At 40.7% G+C, this 15,598-nt stretch overlaps 1 protein-coding gene across 4 annotated transcripts in view; it reads right to left on the reverse strand.

Moving 5' to 3' along the window:
• The window catches only part of LOC114644738 (NACHT, LRR and PYD domains-containing protein 12-like), a 217,671-nt gene that overhangs the window by 174,839 nt on the left and 27,234 nt on the right, over window positions 1-15,598 (reverse strand). For all 4 annotated transcript variants that reach the window (XM_051924823.1, XM_051924836.1, XM_051924832.1 and 1 more), the window contains exon 7: window positions 8,370-8,543. In XM_051924823.1, the coding sequence (XP_051780783.1) occupies window positions 8,370-8,543 (174 nt within the window). The remainder of the gene's footprint in view (window positions 1-8,369; window positions 8,544-15,598) is intronic.

Raw genomic sequence — 15,598 nt, forward strand, 5'->3', positions numbered from 1 at the left:
GACAGACAGACAGACCAGAGAGCACAAATCCAACAAACGTCCTGCCACTTGAGATATAGTCTGAGTCCACAGTTACTATGCATCCATAAAGAGCACTGACCAAAGCAGAAGGAGAAGCATCTTCTGGATGAAAGAAAAAGTGAAGGAGAAGCAAGAAGAGAACAAAGGAACAGAATGGATATAAACTGCCGAGGCTTCCTCCATAGTGAGACACATTAAGAGATGATATTTAAAAAAACAACATTGGGGTCTCAGTAAATGACATGATGACTAACAGCAGAGCTGAACACTCAATTGTGTCACTGAACAGGGGACTGCTAGCATTTGAACTGAAACATAATTTGAACCCAAGAACAGTGTTGCCCTTAAAGGTGCCCAATATTGTCTTCTGTTTGTCAAGTTATCCTGACTGATGACAAGTGATCACCTTGTAGAGGTCTTGCTAATGTGCTGCAAAAGTGAAAGGTGTAGCGAACAGGCTTATTATTTATTATTATATAATGCCCTGAAAATCCATACTACCATCCTCAAACTAAGCACATTGAATAATTGAACTGAAACTCAGAAATGTTGCTATCCTCCCACATGGAAAACCACCCCCAACCAAATGTTATTGGAACTGCATTTCACTATCAATATCATGACACACGAGGGAAGGGGTTTACTGGAACCTCTGGAATGAAGTATCTTTTCTCTGGGTCCAGGAATTCTTGACATATTTTACGACAGGCACAATTGAATCACCTAAGCATCAAGTTAGGGAAAGATTAAGGAGTGCACAAAGCAAACAAGCTTGCCATTACAATAGGTGGCATGAAAATGTTTAGATAGATAGATAGATAGATAGATAGATAGATAGATAGATAGATAGATAGATAGATAGATAGATAGATAGATAGATAGATAGATAGATAGATAGATAGATAGATAGATAGATAGATAGATAGATAGATAGATAGATACTTTATTAATCCATCCATCCATTTTCCAACCCGCTGAATCCAAACACAGGGTCACGGGGGTCTGCTGGAGCCAATCCCAGCCAACACAGGGCACAAGGCAGGAACCAATCCTGGGCAGGGTGCCAACCCACCGCAGTACTTTATTAATCCCAAGGGGAATTTAGTATTCAGACGGGGGTCAGGTTTGGGTAAAGTCTCATCCACTTTCTCAGGCCGCCTCAAAATTTACTGTCACCAAAATGTCTAGATCCAGATATAGTTATTAAAAGAATGAAGAAAACCAATTGGTCCGTAAGTGATCAAATTCAATGTGTTTCAGAACATGAAACCAAAAGTGGTTCTAAACATGTAGTGTATATTAAACCCTATTTCAGGAGGGTGGGAGATACGTAGCAGTCTTGCTAATATGGTTTTCTGTTTAATATCTTGGGGTTTTGAGCATGTACAGTATAGTATGCCTTGATGTGACTTAGTTTTCTAAGCCCTTAAGGAGTTACCCAAGCTAATTGGTGAAAAACCTAAGGATAACAAGGAAGTAAATGAAAGGAAGAAGTCAAAAAAAGAAATGGGTTCAGCTGCAGACCTCCACAATTACATTGCAGGTTTTTGTCACCTGGTTTACTCGACTTGAATCAGATGACCCTCCCCAAATTCTGCTCTTAACCGTAGTTTAACCAGGTGTATCACTAACGTATAATATAAGGTGACAACCTCCCTAATGGGGTGGCGCTCTTGGCATCTGCAGCTAGAGGCTTTTAGCAAAAAGACAGAGAAGCAGCACTGTAAAACAGTAAGCAACAGAAAATTGACTTCCCTTTGGCCTGAAATTTAGCAGAATAAAAGCGTCGGCTCCTCACTTCAATGGCAAGGCAGGTGGCAGGTTCATGAAAAAAGCGTGATTTAATTGACAGTTCCTGTTAGCATTTTTAAGTGTATTAAGGATATGAAAATAAACACTAACTGAATTAATAAAATCAATCTGTTTATTTTCTAGCCCAAAAATCTATTTCAGTGATATATAGTATGAAACATATTGCATTTTTTATTAAAACATGCTTTTAATTGCATGCCTTTAATAAACAAAGCTGTATGATGTTATAAAAGCTGACTAAAATGTTTTGCCTTATTAATCAATATATGTATATATATATATATATATATATATATATATGTACAGGGTGGCCCATGTAAAAATGGCCCGCTTCCACCGAGATGACTGCTTTACGTGGTGAAGAGAAAAATGACTAAATTTGGTACTCACATTTACAGAAGATGCTGAAAGTGATCTCCTTGTGCATAATTACATCTCTGGCAGGGGTCATCTCGGTGGAGACAGGCCACTCTTTCATGGACCACCCTGTATATAACAGGTGCTGGTCATAAAATTAGAATATCATGACAAACTTGATTTATTTCAGTAATTCCATTCAAAAAGTGAAACTTGTATATTAGATTCATTCATTACACACAGACTGATGTATTTCAAATGTTTATTTCTTTTAATGTTGATGATTATAACTGACAACTAATGAAAGTCCCAAATTCAGTATCTCGGAAAATTAGAATATCAATTAAGACCAATGCAAAAAAAGGATTTTTAGAAATGTTGGCCAACTGAAAGGTATGAACATGAAAAGTATGAGCATGTACAGCACTCAATATTTAGTTGGGGCTCCTTTGGCCTGGATTACTGCAGCAATGAGGCGTGGCATGGAGTCGATCAGTCTGTGGCACTGCTCAGGTGTTATGAGAGCCCATGTTGCTTTGATAGTGGCCTTCAGCTCTTCTGAATTGTTGGGTCTGGCGTATTGCATCTTCCTCTTCACAATACCCCATAGATTTTCTATGGGGTTAAGGTCAGGCGAGTTTGCTGGAAAGTCAAGAATAGGGATACCATGTTCCTTAAACCAGGTACTGGTAGCTTTGGCACTGTGTGGATGTGCCAGGTCCTGTTGGAAAATGAAATTTGCATCTCCATAAAGTTTGTCAGCAGCAGGAAGCATGAAGTACTCTAAAAGTTCCTGGTAGACGGCTGCGTTGACCTTGGACCTAAGAAAACGCAATGGACCAACACCAGCAGATGACATGGCACCCCAAACCATCACTGACTGTGCAAACTTTACACTGGACCTCACGCAACCTGGATTCTGTGCCTCTCCTCTCTTCCTCCAGACTCTGGGACCTTGATTTCCAAAGGAAATGCAAAATTTACTTTCATCAGAGAACATAACTTTGGACCACTCAGCAGCAGTCCAAAGGCGAGACGCTTCTGATGCTGTCTCTTGTTCAAGAGTGGCTTGACACAAGGAATGCGACAGCTGAAACCCATGTCTTGCATACGTCTGTGCGTGGTGGTTCTTGAAGCACTGACTCCAGCTGCAGTCCACTCTTTGTGAATCTCCCCCACATTTTTGAATTGGTTTTGTTTCACAATCCTCTCCAGGGTGCGGTTATCCCTATTGCTTGTACACTTTTCTCTACCACATCTTGTCCTTCCCTTAGCCTCTCTATTAATGTGCTTGGACACAGAGCTCTGTGAACAGCCAGCCTCTTTAGCAATGACCTTTTGTGTCTTGCCCTCCTTGTACAAGGTGTCAATGGTCGTCTTTTGGACAACTGTCAAGTCAGCAGTCTTCCCCATGATTGTGTAGCCTACAGAACTAGACTGAGAGACCATTTAAAGGCTTTTGCAGGTGTTTGGAGTTAATTAGCTGATTAGAGTGTGGCACCAGGTGTCTTCAATATTCAACCTTTTCACAATATTCAAATTTTCCGAGATACTGAATTTGGGACTTTCATTAATTGTCAATTATAATCATCAACATTAAAAGAAATAAACATTTGAAATACATCAGTCTGTGTGTAATGAATGAATCTAATATACAAGTTTCACTTTTTGAATGGAATTACTGAAATAAATCAACTTTGTCATGATATTCTAATTTTATGACCAGCACCTGTATATATATATATATATATATATATATATATATATATGTGTGTGTGTGTGTGTGCGTGTGTGTGTGTGTGTTATGGCCAAAACCCGAGATCAGCTAAAGCGGGAAGTTGAGAAAATTGTGAAATGGCCAATGTCGCTGTAAATTGATGGGCCAATGTCTGATCTTCTCCTTTATTTCAGGATTTGGCAGGCCAGTTTGCAAAATGGAACGGGGCGATCGGCCAAAGTTGGAAGAAAAAAGGCATGAGTGGTGATTTGAGCCTTGGCGGCTCTTGTTCAGAAAGCAGACGCCACTTGGTTGTTTCACAATATTTAAGATTAGGTATATAAGTAGGTTTCACATTTCTGTTATCATTTTAGCCCTAAAATAGTGACTTAACATCAGGGACCTATTTTATTGACCTTAAAGTTAGTGTTTGGGTAAGGGGAAGGCCATCTCAAGTGGCGTCTACTTTCTGAACAAGACATGCCTTGAGCAGTTTCTCGTGCAGAATGGAAAACTCACTTCTGAATCTGCATCTGAAATTTTTAAGCTTCTTCGCACCTTGAGCGGACAGTCTTACATCAGCACATCGGATTTTGTCCAAGGAGTTCTTGCCACTTCACTATATATAGTAGGAACCAGCTTTGACGCAGACAGACACCAAGACAACATATGTCCAAAACACACACGTTTTATTCTGTTTTATCAAATACAGTGCACTAAACTCACAGTCCTTCGTTGTCTCTGTTTCTTTTCTTGCCGCCTCCAGTCCTCTCTTGTAAACCTCGTCACGTTCCCTCCCAACTCCAGCTCCTCGGCAGGAGTGAGGCAGCCCCTTTTATACAGTACCCGGATGTGCTCCAGGTGCTTCTTGACAATCTTCCTGCAGCACTTCCAGGTGTGGCGGAAGTGCTGCCTGAGCACCCGGTTTGCATCCCTGATGTTCCTTTCATGGAGTTTGCATGTTGTCACTGTGTATGCAGAGGTTTCATCCGGGTGCTCTGGTGTCCTCCTACAGTCCAAAGACATGCTCTTTAATGTGTGTGTGTGAATGTGTCTTTGTGTGTGTGTATGTGTGTGTGTGTTCACTTTGCAATGAGCTGTAGCCCCGTTCAGAGACTGTTCCTGTCTTGCCACTGATGATTGTTGGGATCAGCTCCAGCTGTCCCGTGAACCTGCCCTGGATAAGCAGCTAAAGTGGATGGGTGGATATATACAGTATACAGTATATATAAGATGGTACCCAGACCAAACAGCCTCTGATAGATTGGACTCAGTGAGAGTGTGGAAAGGTCCAGGAGAAGAACAATATGAGGTAAGAGAAGAATCTGTACAGAGAGCATTGAAAATCGATCCTGAAAATCCCTCCAGCGCAGTGACGAAAATGGCAGACTGTATACATCGAGATCCCACTTCGGTGAAAAGTCTTGCTATGGCTTTCTCGTCTGTTATGCTGCGTAAATCATCATTAAAGAAAGCTAAGTTATTTCTCCTATGTAATTTATTACCGCCGTATCACTAAGGGAGGGGTGTCGCCTTTTAACATTATTTCTATATAGTTTCGGGTTACTTAAGATACCGCAATTAAAAAAGAACTTATTCCAACCAGGGAGCTAGCACCCCCTAGAGGAAAACAGCAGCAACCCTGGATCCTAACAGGGTTGTAGAAAACTCCATCTCCCATGGAGCCCTGCGGGAATCCGGGGCACCACTGCCACCCAGGGGGGCTGCCATCTAGCATCCCAGGGGAGGTACTGTTCAGTCCATGCTTGTTCCCCCAGACCATATAAAGAAGAGGTGACCCGGCTGGGCAAGGGCCCTGGCCATCCGCCACACTTGTAACATCAAATCACTGGTCTGTGATCATTAAGACTTCAGATTTTTGGGTGATATTAGAGAGCTTGAAGTACATGGGAACAGAACAAGTGTAGAGGTAAATTTAAAATGTCCAAAACACAGGAAACAGTGGGACTGCACAATAATGAGGAACACTTAAACGTGAGTAGATGAAGGTGGTTGTGAAATCACAGAGGTCAGACCCGCACCTCCACAAGTGTCTCACTGTCTTTCAAATCGGCCATTAAACTGGTCCAGCTGCTCTGTCAGACTGGGCTTAGCTGAGCCAATGTATATATTCTTTTCGCTGTTGGTGTCTTGTTGGTCACTTCTCCATATCAAAGAAAATCCATTGGCATAGAATCGTCTCTCAAGTTTCTTTCTCAAAACTTTCTCTTGCCCTTTCTCTCATCCTCATTCTCCATGCTGTTCTTGGCCTTCTTCTCTTCTTTCCAATTCTTTGTCTTGGTCCCATTAGCCAAGGTCAGCTTGATCCCAATTTTACCCTTGCTGGGCTTCAAAGAGTTTTTGTGCTAATGCCCATTTGTCTTCACACATTGATACATGAAGTGACCATGTCCATGTACTCTCAGGTGATACCATGTCCATTTTAGAGACTTTCAAATTTATTGAGTAAAAATCCATCTTTTTAGCTCCTCTGTGGCTTCCCTGGTCCACCTGCTCATGACCATCTTTGATGAATTCAGTTGATGCTTCCATGCAGGAAGAAAGAAAATCATGGAATGGAGAGTATGACCAGGGGATCAGAGAGGTAGTGCATCCTTAATGGTGTCACACACATGCAATTAGGAGGGAAATGAGTGGACCAAGTAGAGGTAATTACCCGCCAGGCCAGGGAGTGGCATGGTACACTAAACCTACCTCTGTTACCTCTGCAAGCCAAATACGGGAAAACCTGCCTGATTCAACATCAACAATGTCACTTCCGGTTCTGGCACCCAGACTAATGTCACTTCTGGTTCAGGCACCTAGAACATCACCACTTCCGGTTCCAGGCCTAGATGGCATCACTTCCGGTTTTGGTTTATAAAGCCATCTTTTCAATACCAAATCAGCTCAGTTTGGAACTCAACAGCAGCACATCCTTGCTTATCTCTTTACCCTATTGCAGCCAGGGACAATATACGGGTGGCTGCCCCAAACCTTTCTTCGTGTGTTGAGAATGCTTCTTTCACAATGGCCTTGTAGTTAAGGTCAGGATATTCACATCTCTAGGCAGCCATTTGATTGCCTGCTGGCATTTAATGAGATCCTGACAGAGATGTGTGGAATGGGAACAAGTAAAACAAGGATTTATCAGGCTGGGAGGGTGTTTGCAGCTATAATCCCATCAATGAGCCACTGAGGAACATGTCTGCATGAAGAATATTAAAAAGGCACTATATACCAGACTAATTAGAAAGTCACTTGGCAGACTACATATATTTTCTTGTGATTCGACTTTTCTTTGAAATGTTCCAGATCAGTCACAAGTGTGAGTTTCAAACACAAGAGGACACCTACAGGTATTTTCTTGTAGTCAGATTTTTCTTTTAAACGTTACACAAGAGACACAAGGTTGACTGACAAATACAAGAGGGTGCCACTTCACACATTGAGTATCTCAGCGACATGCCCATTGAGGCCACCTTCCCAGAATTCCTTTTAGTATCTCTGGATGTCCAATTCACATGATGTGTTTTGGACTGTTTGTCACTTAGTCCACTGATAGATTTATGTTACTGTTGTGCCGTCGACTGGTGGGTTAAGTCTTGTCTTATTGGTTTTTCACACAAAACTTGGCCTGTTCTGTCTCTTTACTTGATTGAAATGATTGAAACCTGCTGAGTCTTCTGTCTCTCACCTTACTGTCCACACTGCCTTCTGTTCTTAACCCTCTTACCTGTCCTCTCCGTGACCTTCTCCATCTGTTTATGATTGGTCGGATTGGCTGTTGATGACCACCTTTAGTTCTGTTCCTCTGTCTTGTCCACCTCTCACTCCTCCATGTTCTAGCTTCATATATATATATTTCATATTTATTTCTCTCTTGTCTTTTCTATCCTTCTTTTGCATTTTATTAACTGTGCTTTTATTCTACTCATGTCTGTGTGTCACCTTAGTACAGCTCGAATTGTTCTGTACACTTTGTCTGTAGTCACTTTGTTGAACTCTTCTGCTCTCATTAACCATTTTTATCATTCTTATTCTGTTTTAGTGAGTTGAGGAGATCAGAGGAAGGTAAATGACAATGGAGGACTTAATTGAAATTAAGAATGGACAGCATTGGATTGTCGGGCAAGAAATAAAATAACAGATTGCACAACATGGACAATGAGAGTGACCGCTTGCTTTCAGGGTTGGGTTCAGGATTACAAACACTATCTTTGTTAATTTTAGTATTAATGGAAAATTTCTGTCTTTGTCTTCCTTACATCCACCTAAGCATTCCATGTCTGTCTACACGGGACACAGCAGTATGTCAACATTAAATATGGTGTTTGTATTGTGGGTGTTGAAAGTCACAACCATAAAGTCATAAGAGATAAAATGTAACAATTACATATACAAATACTGTACATGAATCCACACATGCTCACGCTCACTCGATCTCTCATTGTTTACTTACCTCAGTTTCTCTACTTTACAGTTTTCACTCCTCAGCCCTTCACACAATTGTGCCACTCCTGAATTATCCATGTTGTTGTTGCTGCTCAGGTTCAATTCAATCAGTCGTGAGTGTGAAGAAAGGATTGAGGAGAGAGCTGAGCAACATATGGAGGTGAGACCACAAGAGATGAGGCTGTGGAGGAGAAGAGAGAGAAGGGAGGAGGAATGGACAGTCATATAGACCATAGAGTACTAAAGTGAACCAAACCAGCTTCATGCCCCTTGTGACAAAGACTGAGTCCTTATTAACTGTATTGACATTCATCCATTTTTGGCCATGTGTGTCCTGTTGGTCAAAACTGTCTCCAAGAATTTTAATTAACTGTCAATGGGGCAACATAAGGAATGTCTGAGGAAATAAATAGCAAGAAAAGACTCTTTAACAAAGTTAGGACAGTCAAGGTCACACATTGAACTTAATAATAATTCATTACATTTATATAGCGCCTTTCTCAGTACTCAAAGCGCTATCCACGCAGGGAGGAACCGGGAAGCAATCCCACAATCTTCCACAGTCTCCTTACTGCAAAGCAGCAGCACTACCACTGCACCACCTGTGAGGTGTCACCTCAACCACCGTTCAGAGCACCGTAATGTCCATGTTGTCTGTTTTCCAGTAGTCTTTGTTCTTTCATGCTATCTCAATGAGACCCCCACTGTGTTAATTGTATCCGTAAATACACAGGCAGAGATACAGACAGACAGCTTGGGCTTTCAAAAAGTGACATGACAACTAAGAGCACAGCTGAAAACTCAGGTGGGTCACTGTCTGCTAGCATTTAAATTCAAACCCAGTATGAACCCAAGACCGATGTTAGCCTTAAAGGGGCTTTACATCTGGGACTGTCTTCTGACTGCCATGTCTTCCTGACCGATGAAAGGAAGTCGGCCCTTACACTTGTCAGTATTGTCAAATAGCATTAACTAACATAAAAAAAAATCTGATATTTACCGGAATGATGTGCTAACATTAAGTGTTTTATGGGGAATCTTCACTTTACAAACCTTTTAGCACTGCACCTGTCAACTCTTTACTGTACTTTATTTGGTTAAATAGTGGCTGCTGATGGTTCTTTCGGCTCCCCACACACGACAAAAGACCCGGTGATGGTTCTACTACCATCACCATGGCAGAACTGCAAATCTGCCTATAGCAAACTATCCAATAAAACAGAGTGAACATACAAGAAGATTAGATAGAAAGGCCACCAAGAGATCTATGATAACTCCGAAGAAGTCACAGCCTACAGTGGCTAAGATAGGAGAGGCTTGTGCAGGCAACAACTATTACCCAGGTGCTTTATCAGTTGCAGCTTTATGGGGTGGAAAAAAGAAAGCCACTGTAAAAAAACATGCACAACATCTCAGTTAGCCAGAAGGCACTTGGGAGACTCTAAAGTCAGCTTGAAAGAAGGTTCTATGGTCTGATGAGAGCAAAATTTGGTGTTTTGGCTTTCTAACTAAACATCATGTTCAGCATTAGCCAAGCAGTGCACATTATCAAAAATGCACAATCCACTACCATGAAGCATGGTGGTGACAGCATCATGCTATGGGGGGTGCTGCCTCTGTATCGGGCCCTGGAAGTCTTAGATGAGTAGAGAATAAAATGAACACAGAAAAATGCTGGAGGAAAACCCGATGCAATCTGCAAGAAACCTACACCTTGGGAGAAGATTTGTTTTCCAACAAGGCAGAAACCCCAACCATAAAGCCAAAGCTACACAGAAGGAATGGCATCAAAGCAACAATATGAATATCCTGGAGGGGCTAAGTCAGAGTTCAAGTTTCAGTCCAATTGTGAATTTGTGGCTGCACAAGGTCTCTTCACTCACGATCCCCATTCCGTCTGACAGAGCCTGAGCAGTTTTGCAAAGAATGGCAAAAATGCATTGCGGTGTCCAGATGTGCAAAAATGAAAGAGGCATTTCCACATACACTCAAGACCATCATGGTACATCTATGAAATTCTGAATTGAACACGTTGAATACTTATGCAATCAATGATTTTGTGTTTTACATTTGTAATTTAGGCCACTTTGAAAGAGATCTGTTTTCACTTTGACATTAAAGAGTCTTTTTTGTTGATTGGTTTCTAAACAAGTTAAATTAATGCCCTGTGATTCAATGTTGTATAACAATAAAATGTGAAAACTACCAAGTGATTGAATACTTTTTATAAGTACGGTATGTCTCTTTTGTAGTCTAGAGACCAAAACTACACACAGAAGTCTAGATGAGGTTTCTCTACTGTATTATAGAATATAAAAACAATATCTATTCACTTGTACTCTACATATCAAGGTGTTCTATAACTGAAAATTCTATTAGCTTTTAGATCTCTTCTGAACACCGACTGGATGTAGACAGTGATGAGTCCATTATGACTCCCAGGTCCTTTTCATAACTGATACTTTGATTTTTCTGACCTTTCATTGTGTATTTAAATCTAATGTCTCTACTTCATGCTTTTTACAACTTTACATTTGTTTACATTACATTTTCATCTGCTGTCTTCAACAGATTGTAGATAAATGTGCCAGTCCACCAAGCATAATATCATCTACAAATTCAATCAGCTTGTTATTTATATTCCTACCCAAATCATTGATGTATTTTAAAAATAGCAGCAACCCCAGCAATGACCCCCAGAGGGACACTGCTTTTAACTTTACCCAATTCTGGTATGGTTCCTTGCACCATTAGCCTCTGCTTCCTTGATTTTAATCATATTTGTACCCTTCTACACACCTCACTGTGAATTGCCAATTCTTTTAGCTTTAGATGCCTAAGTGTTCATGTGGGACTACAGGTGCTGGTCATCAAATTAGAATATCATGACAAAGTTGATTTATTTCAGTAATTCCATTCAAAAAGTGAAACTTGTATATTAGATTCATTCATTACACACAGACTGATGTATTTCAAATGTTTATTTCTTTTAATGTTGATGATTATAACTGACAACTAATGAAAGTCCCAAATTCAGTATCTCGGAAAATTAGAATATCAATTAAGACCAATGCAAAAAAAGGATTTTTAGAAATGTTGGCCAACTGAAAGGTATGAACATGAAAAGTATGAGCATGTACAGCACTCAGTATTTAGTTGGGGCTCCATTGGCCTGGATTACTGCAGCAATGAGGCGTGGCATGGAGTCTGTGGCACTGCTCAGGTGTTATGAGAGCCCATGTTGCTCTGATAGTGGCCTTCAGCTCTTCTGAATTGTTGGGTCTGGCGTATTGCATCTTCCTCTTCACAATACCCCATAGATTTTCTATGGGGTTAAGGTCAGGTGAGTTTGCTGGCCAATCAAGAACAGGGATACCATGGTCCTTAACCCCTTAACCGCCCTCTGCCGGATATATCCGGCACCATTGTTTTATTGCTAACGCCATACTGCCGGAATTATCCGGCACATTTCCCTGTGGTTATGTGAATGCCTGGCACGTAGTACAACTGACAGTTTGGTGTGGGTATTATTACTATGTTGTATTTCGACAACTCTGCGCTTGTATTGGCCGATCAAGTGATGTGATTCGAAAGTGAAAGCTGTGAATATGGCGAAACGTAAACTGACTTCAAGTGAGGCTTTGCAGGCGATTTTGGACAATTCTGATCATGATTGTAGCAGTTCTGAAGAAGATTTTAGCGACAATGATGAGCAGCAATGTGCGCTGCATGATACTGTGAATGAAGACACATCGGATGACGGCGATGAGTGGGTGTATCCCCAGCATCTCAACTGGACTGCTACCCGAGGTGAACTACCTTTTCTGCATCCGTTTGAGGCAACGTGTGGCTTTATTGTTGATGTAAACAATTACACTGCTGAGCAGTTTTATGAGCTGTTTGTGTCACCTGATTTGATCAGACATTTTGTTCATCAGACAAATCTGTATGCAGCACAGGTTATTGAGAAAAATCCCAATTTACCTCCACATTCCCGTGTTCGTGCTTGGTTTGACACTGATGAAAATGAAATGAAAAAATTCATTGGGATTTTGATGTTGATGGGAATAATCAGAAAACCAGATATTGAGATGTACTGGTCTACAGATCCTATGTATGCAACACCTATTTTTGCAGCTGTCATGACACGTAACCGATTCTCTTTGCTGTTGAAATTCTTTCATTTGAATGACAACAGAAATGAGCCAGATAAGAAAGATACAAACCGCGACCGCTTGTTCAAGCTACGTCCTTGATTGACCATTTATTTGAAACATTTCAGTTGCCCTACATGCCAGGACCGTCAGTTGCAGTTGATGAAAGTTTATTGTTGTGGAAGGGCCGCTTACAGTTTCGACAGTATCTACCATTGAAAAGGGCACGGTTTGGTATCAAGATGTTTTGCTTAGCTGAGAATTCAGGTTACATTTATAGATTTCGTGTATACACTGGCAAAGAGGATCCTATGAGTAGTATTTCAGCAGTGTTGCCAGATGAATGTAAGGACTTTGGACTTTCAGAAAAACGCTGTCGTGTCTGTTCAAAGAAGGGTCAGCGTAGCGACGTCAAGACCTTCTGCTCAAAGTGTCCCAGCAATCCAGGACTTTGTGCAGTTCCCTGCTTTGGCCTGTGGCACAGCAAACTCAAATACTGGGAATGAAACTATGATTGACTGAACTACTTTTGACTTTTGAATTACTTTTGACTGTTCCGTTTCGTAGTAGACAATAAATCCAGAAGCCTGAGAAAAGGTACATTTTGTGTTTTATTATGTGTTTGCCCATTTCTAGAACTTGCACAACATTTAGTGGTCAATACTGCTTGAATAAATGTAAAAAATGTAAAAAAAATGTAAAAAAGTAAAAAAACGAAAATTGTTCAGATTTCGCCTGGCATGGGGAATATTTAGGGAGTTGGCGGTTAAAGGGTTAAACCAGGTACTGGTAGCTTTGGCACTGTGTGCAGGTGCCAGGTCCTGTTGGAAAATGAAATCTGCATCTCCATAAAGTTCATCAGCAGCAGGAAGCATGAAGTGCTCTAAAACTTCCTGGTAGACGACTGCGTTGACCTGGGACCTCAGAAAACACAATGGACCAACACCAGCAGATGACATGGCACCCCAAACCATCACTGACTGTGCAAACTTTACACTGGACCTCACGCAAACGTGGATTCTGTGCCTCTCCTCTCTTCCTCCAGACTCTGGGACCTTGATTTCCAAAGGAAATGCAAAATTTACTTTCATCAGAGAACATAACTTTGGACCACTCAGCAGTAGTCCAAAGGCGAGACGCTTCTGACGCTGTCTCTTGTCCAAGAGTGGCTTGACACAAGGAATGCGACAGCTGAAACCCATGTCTTGCATACGTCTGTGCGTGGTGGTTCTTGAAGCACTGACTCCAGCTGCAGTCCACTCTTTGTGAATCTCCCCCACATTTTTGAATGGGTTTTGTTTCACAATCCTCTCCAGGGTGCGGTTATCCCTATTGCTTGTACACTTTTTTCTACCCCATCTTGTCCTTCCCTTCGCCTCTCTATTAATGTGCTTGGACACAGAGCTCTGTGAACAGCCAGCCTCTTTAGCAATGACCTTTTGTGTCTTGCCCTCCTTGTGCAAGGTGTCAATGGTCGTCTTTTGGACAACTGTCAAGTCAGCAGTCTTCCCCATGATTGTGTAGCCTACAGAACTAGACTGAGAGACCATTTAAAGGCTTTTGCAGGTGTTTGGAGTTAATTAGCTGATTAGAGTGTGGCACCAGGTGTCTTCAATATTGAACTTTTTCACAATATTCTAATTTTTCGAGATACTGAATTTGGGACTTTCATTACTTGTCAGTTATAATCATCAACATTACAATACAATACAATACAGTTTATTTTTGTATAGCCCAAAATCACACAGGAAGTGCCGCAATGGGCTTTAACAGGCCCTGCCTCTTGACAGCCCCCCAGCCTTGACTCTCTAAGAAGACAAGGAAAAACTCCCAAAAAAACATTAAAAGAAATAAACATTTGAAATACATCAGTCTGTGTGTAATGAATGAATCTAATATACAAGTTTCACTTTTTGAATGGAATTACTGAAATAAATCAACTTTGTCATGATATTCTAATTTTATGACCAGCACCTGTATATGAAAGACCTTTTGAAAATAAAGATAAAAAAATGTATTTACAATGCTTTGACCATGCCCTTTTGTTGCTTCCTCATAGAATTCCAGCAAACTAGTAAAACCTGACCTCCTGTTCTGAACACATGTTGACTGTTCAATAATACTCCTGTTCAGGATATGTATTGCTCAGTTTTCTTCTTAATAGTTCCTTCTATTACTTTACCTGGGAAGCACATTAAACTTTCTGGCCTACAGCTGCTTGGATCTGCCGGATCAGCCTTTTTATATCATGCTATTTGCCATTTTCTAATCCTTAGAAATTTCACCAGTGCACAGTAACTTTCTGAAATGTGTCAAGGATTTAAATCTGTATTTGCTAACCTCCTTAAACACTCAGGGATAAATGTTACAGGATTCTGGTTCTGATTTGCTCGATTTCAGCCTATTTAAACTTAGCAGCACTTCTCTCTCTACAATGTCCACATCCCCCAGTAAAACTTTAGTAGTTCCTTTTACTGTTGGGAGATTATCCACTTCCTTGTATGTGAAAAATAGAAGTTTAGAGCATCTGCCATTTCACTCTATATATCTTTGAGTTCCCCTTTAGTATTCCTGTGCACTTCACCTCCTCCTTGACTGTTCTTTTACTACTAAAACACTAAAAGAATCTCTTTGGGTTGTCTTTTAACTTATCTGCTATATTCTTCTCTAACTGACTTTTAGCCTCACTAATATCCTTCTCAATGGTTGCTGTCTTGCTCTCCTATGCCCTACAGTTAGCATTGCTGTTATTTGTCTCATACACCTTATTCATTAGATTTTTCCTTAGCTGTTTTTTTATCTCCTCATTTAACCACTACAGAATTTCATTATAATTTCTTACTAATTAAAAATTTCGGGATGATCTTGTAATTCGTTATATGTAAAACATTGTTAAACCTGTTCCACTCTCTCCACACTGAAAAGCTCTTCCCAGTTTATCTCCATTAAACTTTGCTGCATCTGCTCAAAATTTGCACTACCAAAGTCAAACTTAACAATTTTTGTCTTTACATTTGTGCCCTTCCAAAACACTGAGAATTGTATTAAATTATGGTCACTTGACCCTAGTGGTTCAATCACC

This window comes from Erpetoichthys calabaricus, chromosome 1 (genome assembly GCF_900747795.2).
Source record: "Erpetoichthys calabaricus chromosome 1, fErpCal1.3, whole genome shotgun sequence".
Taxonomy (NCBI): domain Eukaryota; kingdom Metazoa; phylum Chordata; class Cladistia; order Polypteriformes; family Polypteridae; genus Erpetoichthys; species Erpetoichthys calabaricus.